The 16,226-nt window shown below is 42.3% G+C and overlaps 1 protein-coding gene across 2 annotated transcripts; it reads left to right on the top strand.

Annotated features, from left to right (window-relative positions):
• On the top strand, window positions 7,532–14,789 carry LOC8058528 (serine/threonine-protein kinase Nek4). 2 transcript variants are annotated; one of them, XM_021447902.1, is made up of 15 exons: window positions 7,532–7,866; window positions 8,172–8,412; window positions 8,488–8,554; window positions 8,633–8,698; window positions 8,776–8,822; window positions 8,916–8,961; window positions 9,047–9,127; window positions 9,204–9,246; window positions 9,358–9,407; window positions 11,182–11,263; window positions 11,366–11,415; window positions 11,815–11,888; window positions 12,153–12,204; window positions 12,292–12,936; window positions 13,020–14,789. In XM_021447902.1, the coding sequence occupies exons 2-15, from the start codon at window positions 8,315–8,317 to the stop codon at window positions 14,436–14,438; spliced, it is 2,820 nt and encodes a 939-aa protein (XP_021303577.1). In that variant the 5' UTR covers window positions 7,532–7,866; window positions 8,172–8,314; the 3' UTR covers window positions 14,439–14,789. The 2 variants fall into 2 exon arrangements, with proteins under 2 accessions (XP_021303577.1, XP_002439873.1); XM_002439828.2 differs by lacking the exons at window positions 7,532–7,866; window positions 8,172–8,412; window positions 8,488–8,554; ... (4 more) ...; window positions 9,204–9,246; window positions 9,358–9,407 and adding an exon at window positions 9,557–9,624.

A 16,226-nucleotide genomic window follows, 5' to 3' on the forward strand; every position in this document is an offset into this window, starting at 1 on the left:
TCAGTGTCCCAGCAACATTGAGCGGACTTGGTGTTTGCATGGGCCAGAATGAGAGCCCATGGGCTCTAATTTGTGCTGCTCTCCTCGGGAGATGTAAGTACATGGGCCTTTGGCGCTAGCAGTTCTGCTGCGAGTCTTTCTTCGTTTTCAATTGAAATTCAAAACTGGTTTCAAAAAAAAATTGAAATTCAAAACGTATAGCTATTTTGGGAGGTTGGGATCTTGCACTTTTCATTTTGTAGAATATATGCCAAAATGGTTACGGTAGGTTTTGAAATTTACCATTTTTTGCCATTGCCAAAACACACACACACAGACCACACACAAACACAATATGTTGCCGCTTGCACCTAGTGGCAAACACCAAGAAAAGGCTGCGTGCACCTAGGCCTTGTTTAGTTCATAAAAATTTTCGAATTTGACTACTACAACACTTTCGTTTATATTTGATAATTATTATCTAATTATGAATTAACTAAGCTCAAAATATTTATCTTGTAAATTATAAATAAACTATATAATTAGTTATTTTTTATCTATATTTAATGCTTCATGCATGTACCGATTTGAGTTGATGAAAAATCTTAAAAAATTTTGGAAACTAAGCTAGAAAACACCAAGAAAATCCAATGGAATCTATTGGGCGGTTCGGATCTTGCATCTTGGCAAGTTGGCATACTGGTATGTGGCTACTGCTAGCACTGTCATGTCAGGCTGCTCACATGCTGTGCACATTATACATTTATACTCCTTTCAAAAGGTTACCCTCTCCTTTCAAAAGAATTACAAAAATTCAAGTAAAGTACAATTTTCATCCACAAATAAATGCACATTTCATTTTTCAAGGAATTAATTTTTTAATTTGACCAAATATATATAAAAATATACTAATATTTATCATATGTAATATTTATCATTAGATTGAGCATAAAATATACTTTAATAATATACTTAAAATAATTTGACTCTTTAGAAAGCGAAACGTGTATTTATTTATGAACGGAGAGAGTATCAACTATTAAATAAATGTCATTACATTTGCTATGAGATGTATTTTCCTAGTATAGCTAGTTGATGTCATATATTTTTACCTACTCTATATATTTTGTTAAACTTTAGATACTTTAATAAAAATACACTTAGAAATTCATTTATTTTGGACAGGGATACTAGCAAAGCCGGTTTGCACTCTGGAGTCAACAGACGAGTTCGCTTGGCGCAGAAAAAGCAGTTTAACTGCGATATTGGTATTTATTTGTTTATTCTGAATTTCCTATTCTGAACTCAATTTACCAAGATATATTCAGTACTTTTTTCTTGCACTTTCATAACTTATGAAAGGCCAAGTATGTAATACTAATGCCTTACCGTGACAAATTTATCTGAAGGGAACCTCTCGCGCGCCATTCCAATTTATCCTACTTAAAGCAAAATCCAAGGTGTGAGGTGATTTCAGCTGACAATCGAGTGAAGTAGACAGAACCTTCAGAAATCAATCATCCGTGCCACCAGTACAAATTCATAGCACTTCACCAGTTCACTTGTTTAAGAAGACATAGCTGAAAGTATTGTTAGCTAATTTATTATAAGAGAAACACTTAGAGAAGCTCAAGCGAGCATGGCGTTAATAATGGTTTACGATGATAAGAAAGCCATAACTGCTCTGGTACTCTGCCAACGAAACATGGTTTGAACAATTCGTTCCCATTTGACTGGTGCCAATGGCGGCGACGGCCGACGCACAGGAGTTGCCAGTTGCTAGCTCCAACTCCAAGCGTCTGCGGTCTCGACGGGCGGCGTCAGGGTCGCGTGCAGGCAACGTGCCGCTGCTCCCCGCCGGATTGGCATCCTCTCCGTGGCCAACGCGGACGCACGTGGACTCCACCAGTGCACCCAGGCGCTCTCCACGGATCCAGGCCGCAGCCCGCAGGCAGCTTCGTCGCCAAATTCCTGTTGCGGGGTTCGGATCAGGTTCGCTCGCGCGCGCGCGTCCTGGGGCACACGATCGACCGAGATGCTGCCGCGACCATACATCGGCAGCTGCTGATGTATAGTCTGTGGCCCAACCCTGTGATGGCTCATTTTGCCGTTCATCAGAGCTCTGGCCCAAATCGCTCATTTTGCCTGGTCTAATGAGTTGTTCAGCCGATTGACGAGGGAGTTCAGATAATCAGATGCACAACATTGGGTAGGCCGCTCATAGCCTCTGCACCACCAATGATAAGCTGGTAACACGTCCAATCCCCGGTGCTGAAAAGTTAGGCGTCCTAGGGGGTGCTTAGACTCATATTAACGTAAAACATAGAGAAAATAAGACATTAGTATTAGCCATCTTTTGGTTGTCGGACTTTTATCTCCTGTTTAGTCCTGATCGATTCGAAGTGGTTGCACGGCCGGCAGGCACGCAGTACATACACCAATAAGCTGGTAATAGAAACGTCGCACCGTGCTGATGTTACGTAGGAACCCCTCTAAAATCCACCACCATCCACGGCCCACATTCCTTCCTTCCTTCCGTGAAAGTAGGCGTAGGTAGCCAGACAAAAACGATTCTGTCCAGAATCCGAAACCAGCAGCTTACGCATGGACGACGGGACAGCCTGATTAACAATAATTGAACCATACTAAAGTACTTACAGTAGTAGTACTTTACCAAAAGGCAAAGCAGAAGCAGGTATCAAATCACTCGCGCAGCGCAACTGCAAGAGAGGCGTCGCCATCGGCGGATCAACCCTCGCCTCCGACACGACCCCTCGCGCACGCCCCGACCCGAAGGCATCTTCCTCTGGTCGCTGGTGACTGCTCCGTGCTCGGCTGCTCCGCTTGTAGCTTTCGTTGGCTAGTCCCGTGTCCTGTCTCTCCTCGTCCTCGAGCCATCGCGGTGGTTGCGGCGTCCTTCTCCGGCGCCGGGATAATGTCCTGCCCTCGCGGTCGCGGGGGCTGCCCGGCGACGAGATCTGGGCGGCCGCGCCGACGGTCGGACGCCGACGGGGCACCAACCTTAGATGCATGGGTTCGTATCGTACAGCTTTGTTTTTCCGGTTCAAATCCTGGAAGCTGGAATTTCAGTGGAAGGTTGGCCATGGACACGCATGGTGACCAACGGTACCGCTCATCCTTGTTCCCTTTTTGTCGGAGGTGGCGCTAGCTTTCTCGGATTTTGATTACTACATCGTGGTTGTGGAGCTAATTAAAATCCGACTTTTGTCTTCAGCAGCCATCCCGTGACATGTGTTTGGAACTGTATACATCGTGGATCACATCGTCCCAAGTACGCGTCCAAGTTTCGCAATGATATTGTCTGATAAGCAAAAATACGGTTATTCTAGCAAAAATACCTTGTCCTTGGACATGGTTCTCTGGAGAGGCAACAAATTTTATTTTACACTGAAGTTGCACGTATGGAAGGTGGTTCGGTGCTTGAATCCTACCTACAGTCTTGTTGTCGCTGCCAACTACTACACTTCATTTATTATTATAAAATAAGTGTCTTTCTCACATATTCTATACTTATCCTAAAATAACTTTTATTTTCACTTCGTAACACACTTTTCTCTTTTTCTAATACATCTTCATCTCTCTCTTCCCCATTTCCTGTGCACCACATCTTTTTTTTCTGTGCCCAGAGCTAGAATAACATTTACAGTATATTGGACGAAGTGAGAAATTCCTTGCTCCAAAATGAATGAAAATCTAAATTTGAAACGGGTAAAAAATTTAAATACGGTTCAGTATATAGAAATTAATATCAATATTTATATCTCTAGATATGTTTACTGTGAATATATATTTTTTATTAGTTAATATAAACGATACGTACTTCCTCCGTATAGAATTTAGATGTCTTTTAGAACAGCGACACAGTCTTCAAAACACAACTTTAACCTCTACTTTAACCTCTTATTTTTATAAAAACATTTAGAAATGAGAATTGTTTGATTCCTTGACAAACGAGAATTATTAGTATTAGTAACATAAATATTAGTATTTTTCTATGGATATGCTCAAATTTATTATTATTTGATTCCTTGACAAACGAGAATTACAAATTTCTAAAGGGTAGAGTGACTATTTTTCTAAATGATGTGCTCAAACCAATATTCATGATACTAGAGACCCAGAATTTTAGTCAAAGTGTTTAACGTTTCAAATGGTGAGAGTGACTTATTTTAGAATATATTGGTGAAGAATACAAAACATCTCCTCTAATAAATTTAAAAAGTAGTATTTACTCTCTCTCTCTCTATTTTAAATACTATAAGGCCAATTTCAATGTAGTTTCGTAGAAAATTTCATGTATATTTAATAGAGTGTCACATCAGCAAACTGTGCTTGGTCGCGGCCCTCCGACGCCGACCACGAGGGAGTGGCCCGCTGCTGCAAGAGGGGTCGCTGGGCGCGGGGGAGCAGCCTGCCGCCACAGAGCTCGACCGCTAGATCCGCCGGCCACGAGAGCGCGCATAAGGGGTGACTCTGCTGCAAGGGGCGAGTCCGTCGCAGAGCTCCTCCGTCTTGGCCCTCCGCACAAGGGACGAGTCTGTCGTGGCCCTTCGACGCCGGGTGCGGGTGAGTAAAGATGAGTATGACTTTTCAAATAGATACCCGTGGTTCTTCTCTAGTGTAACTAAATAAACTAAATAGTTCATTTAATTGCACTAGAGAAGAACAGCAGTACAAGCACCGTCCCCTTCCCTACGGGCGAGGTCTGCCGGCTGCGGTCCATCTCAGCCCTGACCCTGAGCTCATCGCGAGCACCTACTGCGAAGTGCGAACAGCCGGTCTCCATGCTCGGCCTCATGCGGGGAAGAGGAGGAAGTGAGGATGAGAGCAGAACGGATAGGGACTGGTGGGACCTTAAAAAAAAAAGTAAAATAAGCTATGAAATCATACTGTGAAACTTTGCACTATAAAATAGACCTTTTATATATTAGAGTTTCATCTTTTAGAAACTGAGATGTGAAACTTACTATTGAAATTGGCCTAAGATATTTTGGTATGTAACAGTAGTATACTTCTGATATGTCTAATAAACGTTTCATTGCGGTGAGCAGCTGGCTGCCTGGCTCTACCACGGTCGCACGAGCGAGAACGGCGGGCACCCGGGAACATGGAGAATCACTGGCACGCCGTCACTGCCTCAGTGGTTGTGATCTGCAATCGTAATACTCCTGACAAGAGGACAGGTCAATGCTTTGGTTTCAGAAGTGAGCCTGCCAAGCGCCCAGAGCCCCAGACCCAGCCATGACCTGACCTCGGGGGCTGGAGCTCGTCCCGGATCAGCACGAGCACAAGCGGCCAGCACGGGAGTGTGCCGGCCTGCCTGCTTGCGCCTCCTCTTTCTGAATTCCTCCTTATCCGATCGTTGCCCAGTTTGAACTTATGCCGACATGGCGTGCTGTAGCCCACGTCGTCTACCTGGGGGTAACAGCATGCATGCTCTATCGCTATTTGCGCTGAAGTTCGCTTAGGCCTTGTTTGGATGCACCAAAAACTCAAAACTTTACATGATTCTCCATCACATCGAATCTTGCGATACATGCATGGAATATTAAATATATATAAAAAATATAACTAATTGTACAGTTTACCTGTAAATCATGAGACGAATCTTTTAAGCTTAGTTGTTCCATGATTGGATAATATTTGTCAAATAAAAACGAAAGTGCTACAGTGCCAAAATCCAAAATTTTTTTGAATCTAAACGAGGCCTTAATCTTACCATCTGAACCTACCAGCTACTCAACATTATTTTTCTCTCATAATAAATCAGCCAACAGTACTTTCTGCTATGACTTATCAGCCAAACGAATTACTAACAGTCCTCCGTCACAAAAATCTTGCACTTGTAGATGCGATTCAAGTCAAGCTACATAGAATTAGTATAAGTAAAATTATGGTGATTATCATGGTCAATTTTTTTAGGTACAATTGGTTTCTCTCATGCTAGATTTACACTCGACTTGTAATAGAATTATGGTGACTAATTATCATGGTCAAACTTTTTAGGTACAATTGGTGTAATTAAATATTTGGTTGAAAATATTCCATCTCACACCCCACTTTTAGTTCAACTTGTACCATGGCTTCCATCTCCCACAGAAAGAACAACATTGCCACAAAAGTATCTGTTAACAGAGTAATTGTTGGTCAAAAGCTTGACATAATAATGAAACAAAATGAGTTTTGCATTTTTGATAGAGGGAGTATAGTATGGTTGATACCGAACAATAAACTGCTAAAAGTACAGTGAAGCGAAATGAACCATACCATATATTATTGTTAGAATGAAATATCAGGCAAGTTGAGAACGTGAGATGTGCATAGCATGTAAGCAATAATTTGACCACTTGTATATATTTTTTTCGCAGACATACATTTGTATAGTTGGTCACTCCAAACGGCATGTAAGCCAATATGTGATGCATTGTGTTTTTCTTTTTCTAAAAGGAAATATATTTTTTTAATTTTGTGAGGATGTGTCATGACTCATGGTTCTGCCTTGGTTCACACATCAAATCAGTCAGTTGGATGGCTTGCAGAATATTTGTAGTATAGTAGCAAACCAACCGGATTCGTATCGTCAGTTTGTATAATAATATTTATACTAATCCTCCATGCATGATACGGCATCAAATGATTTGATTAGCTTCAATATTATTTATTTTTGGCTTCAGGACTAGGAGAGACCTTTCAAACAACAAATAAAAAAAGCACATGCAAGGAGCGCCAGATAGTCTTTAAAATGTACTTCAGGCCTTGTTTAGTTATAATTTTTTTTTGCAAAATAGATACCGTAATATTTTCGTTTATATTTAAAAATATTATCTAATTATGGACTAACTAGAATTAAAAGATTCGTTTCATAAATTAAAAGTAAACTATATAATTAATTCATTAATTTTTTTTATCTATATTTAATGTTCTATGCGTCACAAGATTCGATATGACGCAGGATCTTGAAAAAAGTTTGCAAAAATTTTGGGAAGTAAGCAAGGCCTCAGTTTATATAAAAAATCTAAATTCATGTTCAAAATGCAAATAATATTTTTATTATCTATTACTTCAAACATGGAATTTAAATTCAGAATTTTGATTATTGAAACTTTCAATATTCAAAACCATGAAAGTACTCCCGTAAAGAAATGGTAATTGGGTTCAGCAGTGTGGCACATGTCACATGACAATAAATTGGTGTAAGTCACATTAAAAACTAAGGTATGTTTGGATCTCATGGTCTAAAGTTTAATAAGCTAAATTTAAAGATTTTTTTGTGTGGTCTAATAAGGTAATGATCTTTTTGTGAGGTTAATTAAACTTCACATGGCACTTTAAACTGTACATTTAAGGCTTTTTAAGAGCTAAAATGAACTAAATTTTAGAGGCTAAACTTTAGATAATGGGATATAAACATAACAATAACCTAAAAAGGATTAGTGGAAGCCACGCTTCCAAAAATTGGTCCCTTTTAACCCTGCAACCATCACCCTGGCTCTGCTGATGTGCCTTTAACCCCCACCGCAGCCGCACCGCCACCGCCCGCTGTTGCGGCTGCGCCGTATAAAAGCTGCCGAGCAAAACTCCGTCGGCCACACCGTTAGCCTACGCCGCACTGCGCAAACCAACAACCAAATCAAATCCGGAGCCAGTAGGGAGTGGTAGGCGGCGGAGCCGCGAGGAGCCCGCGGCTCGCGAGAGAGCAGAGGCGGCGAGCCGGCGGCATCCACCGAGCAGGAGATCTCGCCGCGACGTCGTCCAGTCGCCGCTGGCGTCGCTGGTTCCCGCCAGAATCGGAGGAGAAGCTTCGTCGCCGCTGCCGCGGCATCCGGTGATCCTCGCCGCTCGCCAATGCAGGTGGAGACCGCCGCGGTAAGGCCCCTTGCCTTGCCTCTGTCGGCGCCCTGTTCCGGTTGGTGGGAGCAGCGTGCTGTGTGCAGAGCTGCTGCGAAATCAGTAGCACTACTGTTTTGGATAACCGATGCACTAGATTCTCGCCGAGTAGTTCATCGATTCCCGTGGTTCAATAACTTTCGTCCTGTGTAACATCACCCCTCCTTTCTAAGAAAAGGCAAATGTTGTGGGTTTGATTGGACGCCACGTGATAGCGCGTGCGCTTTCATCAAAGCAGCTTGCTGCTTGGCTTATTAGGTGTCTTTGTGCTTTCTTTTTTGCAGCGCTGGCTTGGGATGTCGCGGTGTTTGAACCTCAGTTGGGCTTGAGCAGGAGAAATGTGACTGGTTCGGGTATATAGAGATTGACGTACCTGTTGCGAGTTGCTGCTGCTATACTGTGATTATTTTGTCAAGTATTGAGGCTTATGGAGTCACGGATGGATCAGTACGAAATCATGGAGCAGATTGGCCGTGGGGCCTTCGGTGCCGCCATCCTAGTCAATCACAAGATTGAAAAGAAGAAGTAAGATACAGCGCTCTTCCATCAGTATGTAGGCTATATGGCTACCATTCGGGTGACTGTATGATTGCCTTGCAGGTATGTGTTGAAGAAAATCCGGCTTGCAAGGCAGACGGAGCGCTGTCGGAAGTCTGCCCATCAAGAGGTTGGTGAAATGTGATGCTTTGTTTCTGATTCATCGGTTGTGCCTTGAAGAGTTAGTAAGAGAAAAGCTGAATTGCAGATGGCTCTGATTGCTCGGCTGCAGCACCCTTACATTGTTGAATTCAAGGAGGCTTGGGTTGAGAAGGTTTTGTAGTTCAGGAACTTGTTCTTACCTTGTTTCTTCTGTTTGAACTTATTTAGTTGACAAGGTGAGTTATGCAGGGTTGTTATGTCTGCATTGTCACGGGTTATTGTGAAGGTGGAGACATGTGAGTGTGATTTAGTGCTTTGGAATTGGAGGTCATCCTTTTAGTTGCAACATAACCACATTGTGTTATACTCACATTGGTCTTATTTTTCAGGGATGAGCTGATGAAGAAATCAAATGGTACCTACTTTTCTGAGGAGGTATGAGAAGACTTGTCTGTTTTGTTTATCTGATTGAAGGAAGGAAATCATCCACATTTCACTCATAACATCGAATAATCCTCAGGTATTGCTTAAATGGTTTGCTCAATTGGTGTTGGCTGTAGATTATTTGCACTCGAACTATGTCTTGCACCGTGACCTGAAGGTAAGTGAAACACAGTAGATGATCATAATTGCCAGTTTTTTATGCAATAAATGGTCATGACTCCTCAAACTTGCAGTGCTCCAACATATTTCTCACCAAAGAACAGGACATACGCCTTGGTTAGTTTCTCACAACAAATACAGTAATGCAAGTCTCCAATTGACATATTACATATGTTTCTTGTTATGCTTCATCATATCAAGTTATCTTCTTATCTGGTCTCCATGCAGGAGACTTTGGCCTAGCAAAGACTTTGAAGGAAGATGATTTAGCTTCATCGGTATGATGTTACTGCATATTTCCTTTCTTTCCTCTTTGTTCTGTCTAAAAAACTTGTGTAATCCTACTGTTTATAGAAAAAAATTACTGAGTTCGTTAATCACTCACACAATACAACTACAAAGGTTTTCATCAACCGTGAATTTATAGGACTCGCTACAATGCAATCAACATAGTCATGCGCCCAGGGGGGCACGCACCTGCAAGGCCTTCCTTTGGTACGTGTTGCATATCAGCGCTACCAATGTCATGGATTCCGCTACAAGTTGACAAAAATGAAGTGGTGAAAAACCAAATTAACATTAATAGAACCAGTGCAATCAATAATCACAAACAATTCCTTTATGCAAGGTCGTGAGTCTAGAGGCATCCTATAGCGACAACGAAAGGTATTCATGGACAGTCCCTCCAATCACGTCGCTCTGCTGTTTGGCTACCATCACCAGTGTTCAGCCTTGGATCACGTGAGCCCGCACCTTGCCTCGGGCACGGCCTCGCCCAAGCACAATTTGATATACTTAACAAGGACCTGTGTATATGTTCAATTTCAAATAAATTGCCACCAGCAGCACATGTGCACATGAACCAATAGAGAGGAAAATCTAGAAAACTTAGAGAATCAGGGTGTGAATGTTCTTTGCCTTACTGATTTGCACAAACTAATGGAAAAAGAAATGCAGGGAAGGGGATGACTCACTTGGGAATTATCATCGCCTAACAGCTTCATGAGATGCTGCTTGAAGGTTTCCAAATACGGATTCAGTTAAAGAAATATATATAAAAAAGAAACAACCAATGTGAACCAAACATCTTGTTAGATCACAAGAAGCAGTCACTTGGCGAGGTCCCTCGCCAGCTTCCAGTATATATACATGAGCGAGTCCTGCTCCTTGACCATCTTGTCCTTTGTCTAAACCAGAATAGCAGTGAAATCAATTGGCTCATCAGTCAAGCAAGATACCGGCAAAACCAAAAAATTCAGAGCAGCAAGCAGCCAGGTGAAGCGAGGTGGTGAACTTTCATGTTGTTGTCGAGTTTGATGCAGAAACGCGTGTCGACGTCGTGGAGAGCCAGCTCGAGTTTGGCAGCCCTGTCGTCGAGTACGATAGAAAGGCAATTCCTGTCCGCCAGCCTCTATCGTAGTCGCACGGCCTCGAGCTCGAGGTGCGAGGCCCGAGCAACCATGGCCATGGCCATGATCTTGTGCGCCACCTCCAGTTGCTTGTACGGGTCCTAGGTCCGCAATGGCGTAGAGCGGCGCTGAAGGGGTGATGCAAGGGGAGGTGGTGGCGTGGAGGGGGCAATTTGACTCGATCCACCCTGCCTCAACCAGGCTCGGGGTGCCATCACGCCAGACTAATGGGTGGGGGTGGGGGAGAAACCGGGAGGGGGGCACGACACCAGCACCCTTGGCCGTCATCGCATTGAGGCCTCAGCGCCCATGCTCGCCCCCTCGTCCAGGCTTCGTAGGGGATCCGGAGGCCTAGCAACTCCAATTTGAGACCATGGGCTGGGTTGGTGGTCGATGGCGGCGCGAGGTGATCGCGATGGCGGCATTGGCGAGGGAGATGGCGGTGGTGGTCATCACCGTCAGGGGCAATGGTGAATCGAAAGGTAGCCAGGCAGACGATATCGCTTCGTAATTCATAGTTGTATGTAGATAGATAGATTTACCATGAACCATGTACATATGCTAGTCCATCTCATGGAATGTATGAAGGTATAATTCTTGTTTTTCATCTGTGCAATAACTGGTGGCACCATGCTTTTTTTAGGTTGTAGGGACACCAAATTACATGTGCCCAGAGCTGCTAGCCGATATTCCCTATGGTTTCAAGTCAGACATCTGGTCTCTCGGTATTATGTTTTATCTGGCTCAGTTCTTTCTGTAATGTAATATGTTTACATAACTGATGATTTATTATAATTTTCTAACTTAACATGTTTTCATTTGCATAGGATGTTGTATGTATGAGATGGCAGCTCATCGACCTGCCTTCAAGGCATTTGTGAGTTTTTGTCTGATATTATTTCTTATCAGTGTCCCAAAATGTAGTTCTTTTTAGTTGTCATAAGTCAAATTTCTCTAACTTAGACTAAGTTTTTAGAATTAACATCTACAATACCAAATAAATCCACTATCAAGACATATTTCATGGTGAATTTAATGAAATTAATTTGATCCACATGTTTTTGCATTTTTTGTTTTGGAATAGAGGGGATACTCAAAACGGTTACCCATATGTTGATTCCTCTGGTTGATTTGAGTCAGAATTTTTTCCTTTTATGTTACATTACATAGAATAAAGGGAACATGGGTATTCTTTGGCGCTGTTTTGGTGATCCTAGTGTATGTAATTACTGCTTCAAATTTTCTGATGGTCTTACCTGATTTTCATTGCTTGCAGGATATGGCTGGATTAATAAGTAAGATAAATCGGTCTTCCATGGGTCCTTTGCCTGCCTGTTACTCGGTGTCTATGTAAGTGTACTTCTCTACACAAGTAGATCTTTTGGAAGTTGAAAAGTTGTGATTTGCATGTTTAAAAAGTGATCTTGGTAACCATTTCTATCACATGGTATGCACTCTCTATATAAGCAGTGCTTATTCTTGTTCCCGAGAACCAAGTAATGTTAATAGTAAACTGCTAAATGTTTCCTTTTTTTAATTTTTATACACATTTTGTTAAAACAGTTTCATATAGAATGTACAGCTCAAAAGATCATTTTTTATTGTTGGGTACAGGAAAACCCTAATCAAAAGTATGTTGAGGAAGAGTCCAGAGCATCGACCTACTGTAAGCTATTATGAACCTTGAACCTTCCATGCAGTAGTTCTTCCTTTCATCTGGATTTTGAACGTTTATGTTAAATCATTTGAACAGGCATCTGAGATCCTGAAGAACCCGTACCTGCAACCTTATGTTAATCAATACCTCCCCCTTTATGATTCTTCAAACCCAATGCGGATGCCAGAGAAACCATTACCCACTTCACGGAACAGTCAGAGAAGCATGTCTGACAGCCAAAGCAGTAGCATTTCCAGTAGTGACATTGACAGTGCCCAATCAAGTGACAGAAGCACATCAGGCGGAACTACAAGTACTGACAGAAAGACCATTGATACTGCAAGCATTCAAGATGTGGATCAAGTGAAGTCAGATGAAAATGGCGCAACACCTGAAGATCTTAGAGGCAACAAAGACAATTGTAGTGTTCAGTTTAAAAGGCAAGATTCATTGAAATCCATACATGTTGATCACCATCCCAGACCAGAGAGCAAACAACCAAAGATCATTGAGAAGATAATGACCACCCTTAGAGAGGAGAGCAGGCTGAGAGAAATCAACTCTCCTGTCAGAGGTGGTGTAAAGCCGAGTTCTGGCCTCAGCAGCAATAATCAAGTAGAGCAACCATTACAGGTTTCAAGGACAAACAGTGACATGCCATGCAGCTTAAAGTCTGGCAACATTCTATCCCATGATGAACATGTAAATGAAGTGGAAGCATCACCACCCTTGAAGCAACTGGTATGAGTTAACTTGTTTGTTTTCATGAAATCCATTTTTTTCCATATATTGCTTACTTATGTCTCCTGGTGTTGGTCCTGCAGTCACCTATTGTTGAACATAGTGCAAAGATGAAAACCGCTGGGCCATCAACTCCTGAACCTGCCAAACAAATCACAGAAAATGGGGCTGCAGCTTCAGGAAAAACTAAGAACAAGACGTCACCTGCTAGACGTCCTAGCCCTCAGAGGCGAGCTGGAGCAGGGACTCCAAGCTTCCCAGCCACAACGACAAGACGTGCCAAGTTCATGACAGAGAGAGAGAAAACTCCAGAGCGACCATCCTGTAGCCCAGATATGAAACTGGATGCTCTTAGTGATCCTCCACGAAGTTTAATGATTTCTCCAAATCCTTCAGAAGGACAGCATTTGAAACCGGATGCTTCGCAAGCAAATTCAACAAATCTTTGGGAGCTTTTCTCTGTTTCAGCAAAGGAACACAGCAACGCTTGCTCAAGTTCTACAATTGGTTGTACTGAAAATATGGACCAGCCTGAACTATCTGAACCTAATTCACCTGTCTGCTTGGTTTCACCATGTACAGGCTGTTCCCCCAACACAATTGAACAGGATGACAAAGGCTCCATACCATGTTCAGAAGTTAACACTGACAAGAATGTTGTGACTAACAATGGTGGTTCGAGCCTGAAGTCAGATTTGGAACCATCCTTTCTGAGTTCTGAACAAGAGTTTGTTTCCAAAGATGTGCAATCTAGCAAGCATGAGCAGAGCAACATAGCATTCCAAAGCGGTGAAGATAAGTTCACTGTCCAGGAGCTGCTTTCATCGGCACCAGAAGTTGCTCCTCCTGTTTCATCAGCTCCAGAAGTTGCTCATTCTATTCCAGCCACAAGAGGCACACTATTGGACACACCCATTTCTCTTCAGTCATGGAAGAGACATGTAGTTTCTCATTTAAACCCTCCAGTTGATGATGTTATACAGACCATAAGACACAGCACTTTCTATGTCAGTGATGAGCAGACAACACAAGAAAGTGTTCAAAGAGAAGCTCAGAGCGCTGATGTGATCAAACTACTGGATGTGGTACCAGAAGTGGTTGATGCAAGGAGCAGCTCATCAAACACCCTGCCTCCAGCACGGTCCTCATCAGTTACTGCTACACCACATGTCTCAGAAGCCAATGTTGCTACTAAGGCACTAGCTGCCTCGGACAATGTAAAATTATCTGCTGCCTCATCGGGGACCAGCAACGGAATGAAGGAAGAGGCATCCCCTACTAAGGAAGCACTTGATGTTACATCGTTTCGGCAACGTGCTGAGGCTCTCGAAGGGCTTCTGGAGCTTTCCGCGGATCTGCTGGAGAATCAAAGGCTGGAGGAGCTAGCCATTGTTCTCAAGCCTTTTGGGAAGAATAAGGTGTCCCCACGAGAAACCGCTATCTGGCTGGCCAGAAGTTTCAAAGGGATGATGAGTGACGAAGCAGGTCGCACGTCGCTATGAGCGCAATTTTGTGTGTGTTTGTTTGGTTGGTTTCACTTGTGCTCGGAGAGTCGGAGTAAATCGGTGCCGCTTGATTTGGTAATAGCAGTGCTCTGAGTTACTCAAAGTTGATTGCATTGACAACAGCTCGTGGAGTTGCGTGTTCTTTCCTTTTTTATTTTATATTTTTGAGAAGACAGCTTGTGGTCTCTCTTGCCACCTTTTCCCTTTTCTGATTGCTCCATTCTTTTTGGCGTATGTTGTACATAGCCAAGAACTTAGAACTGTAAACAGCAATAAAGCTTGCCTCCAGTGTGATTCGAAAAAAGAAAATACTATTAAGCTGAATGAACCTTGAATTCTTCTGATAAATGCCCTCTGCTTGCCAACTACTATGTTCGACCTTCTAGCAGAGGTTAGTTATCATCTAGCATTCTAGCAAGCTATTCGAGTCGTTCTGTAAACGGAAGGCAGAATGCAAACCTCATCGATCTGACATGGTTATTTTTTGTGCTCATCCTCTTTGATGTTCAACGCTGAAGTTGCAGTGCTTGACAGGATTTAAAACTATATAGTTGATTTTTTTATTTAAATTCATTTAATAGCCAAAATGTTCAATGCAAGATTTTTGATATGTATAGAAAAGATAGAATGAATTCTAAATATGTGCATTAGTAGAAAGGTATTATACGTAGGTCGTGGATTTGAGTCCTGAAAGAATCCACTCCTCAGCAATCATCCGTCCTACCAACTCTCGTTCTTCTAGTCATTTCTCAATTCTCCAATTCAATCCGTTGCTAACAGTACTTTGGGAGCGTTTCAAAATTGCTTCAGAGTTCAGAGCTCGGAGTTCAGAGTTTCAGACCACTCCGGGGCACCAAGACTCACCATGAAAAGACCCAAAGAAATTCAGAGGTTTGATTTGATCATCTGCACGTCGCAATAAACTTTTCTTTTTTATTTTGTAATATAGATAAGGACAGCAAACGTGATAATCTGCTGCGGCCTTTGCAGCGTGCATGCGTAAGTACTCTGTAGCTTTTGGTGCATGCCGGCTGGCTGCTTGACACCGGCACTGACGTTACCTGCTCATCACTAAAACGATATGTTTCTCGCTATTAAATTTTAACTAGATTTATAAAAAAATAGCAGCATTCGTATCTCAACTCTATTTATTATAAAAATATATTGTACTAAGTATTACATATATATTTAATTTCTGAAAAGCGAAATATTTTTTTTTGTGACGAGTACTATACACGTCCGCACTATGCACATACTGATACAGTGTCCTTTTCTCCTTAGAATTATTGGCCAGACTGCCGGCTCTGTACTTTCATCACAGTTCCTCCAGCTGGTAGCCGCTGTGCGCCTGAAGTTTGGTCCAACTCGAGGCAGCCTTTCGTGCTGCTACCCATTTTTACCGTGCACTCATTGGCCGGAGAAAGTTACCTCTGAAATTTTATAAGATTTTATCTGGCCGGACAAGCTAGAAGATAATCCGAAGAAAAGAGATAGCTTTCCCTTAAAAAAAGAAAAGAGATAACTAGAGATGAAAATATATAAGAAGGAAAAGGGCCAAAGTTTAAGCTTACTAGCTCACAAAAAAAATTGTGGGTACTTTTCAGGGACGTGGCTTCAACTTTGACCTTTGTTGCAGCAAAATGATGATCAGAAGGATAGATTAATTTCAGCCTTCTAATTTCTATAAATTATAGCAATGCATGTCTTTGTTTCCCATGGATGTTCATTTAGTTTTTGTATTGATCAATAATATTGAATGTTTCTTAGTTTCCTATTGAGTTGTAT

Source organism: Sorghum bicolor, chromosome 9 (assembly GCF_000003195.3).
Source record: "Sorghum bicolor cultivar BTx623 chromosome 9, Sorghum_bicolor_NCBIv3, whole genome shotgun sequence".
Lineage (NCBI taxonomy): Eukaryota > Viridiplantae > Streptophyta > Magnoliopsida > Poales > Poaceae > Sorghum > Sorghum bicolor.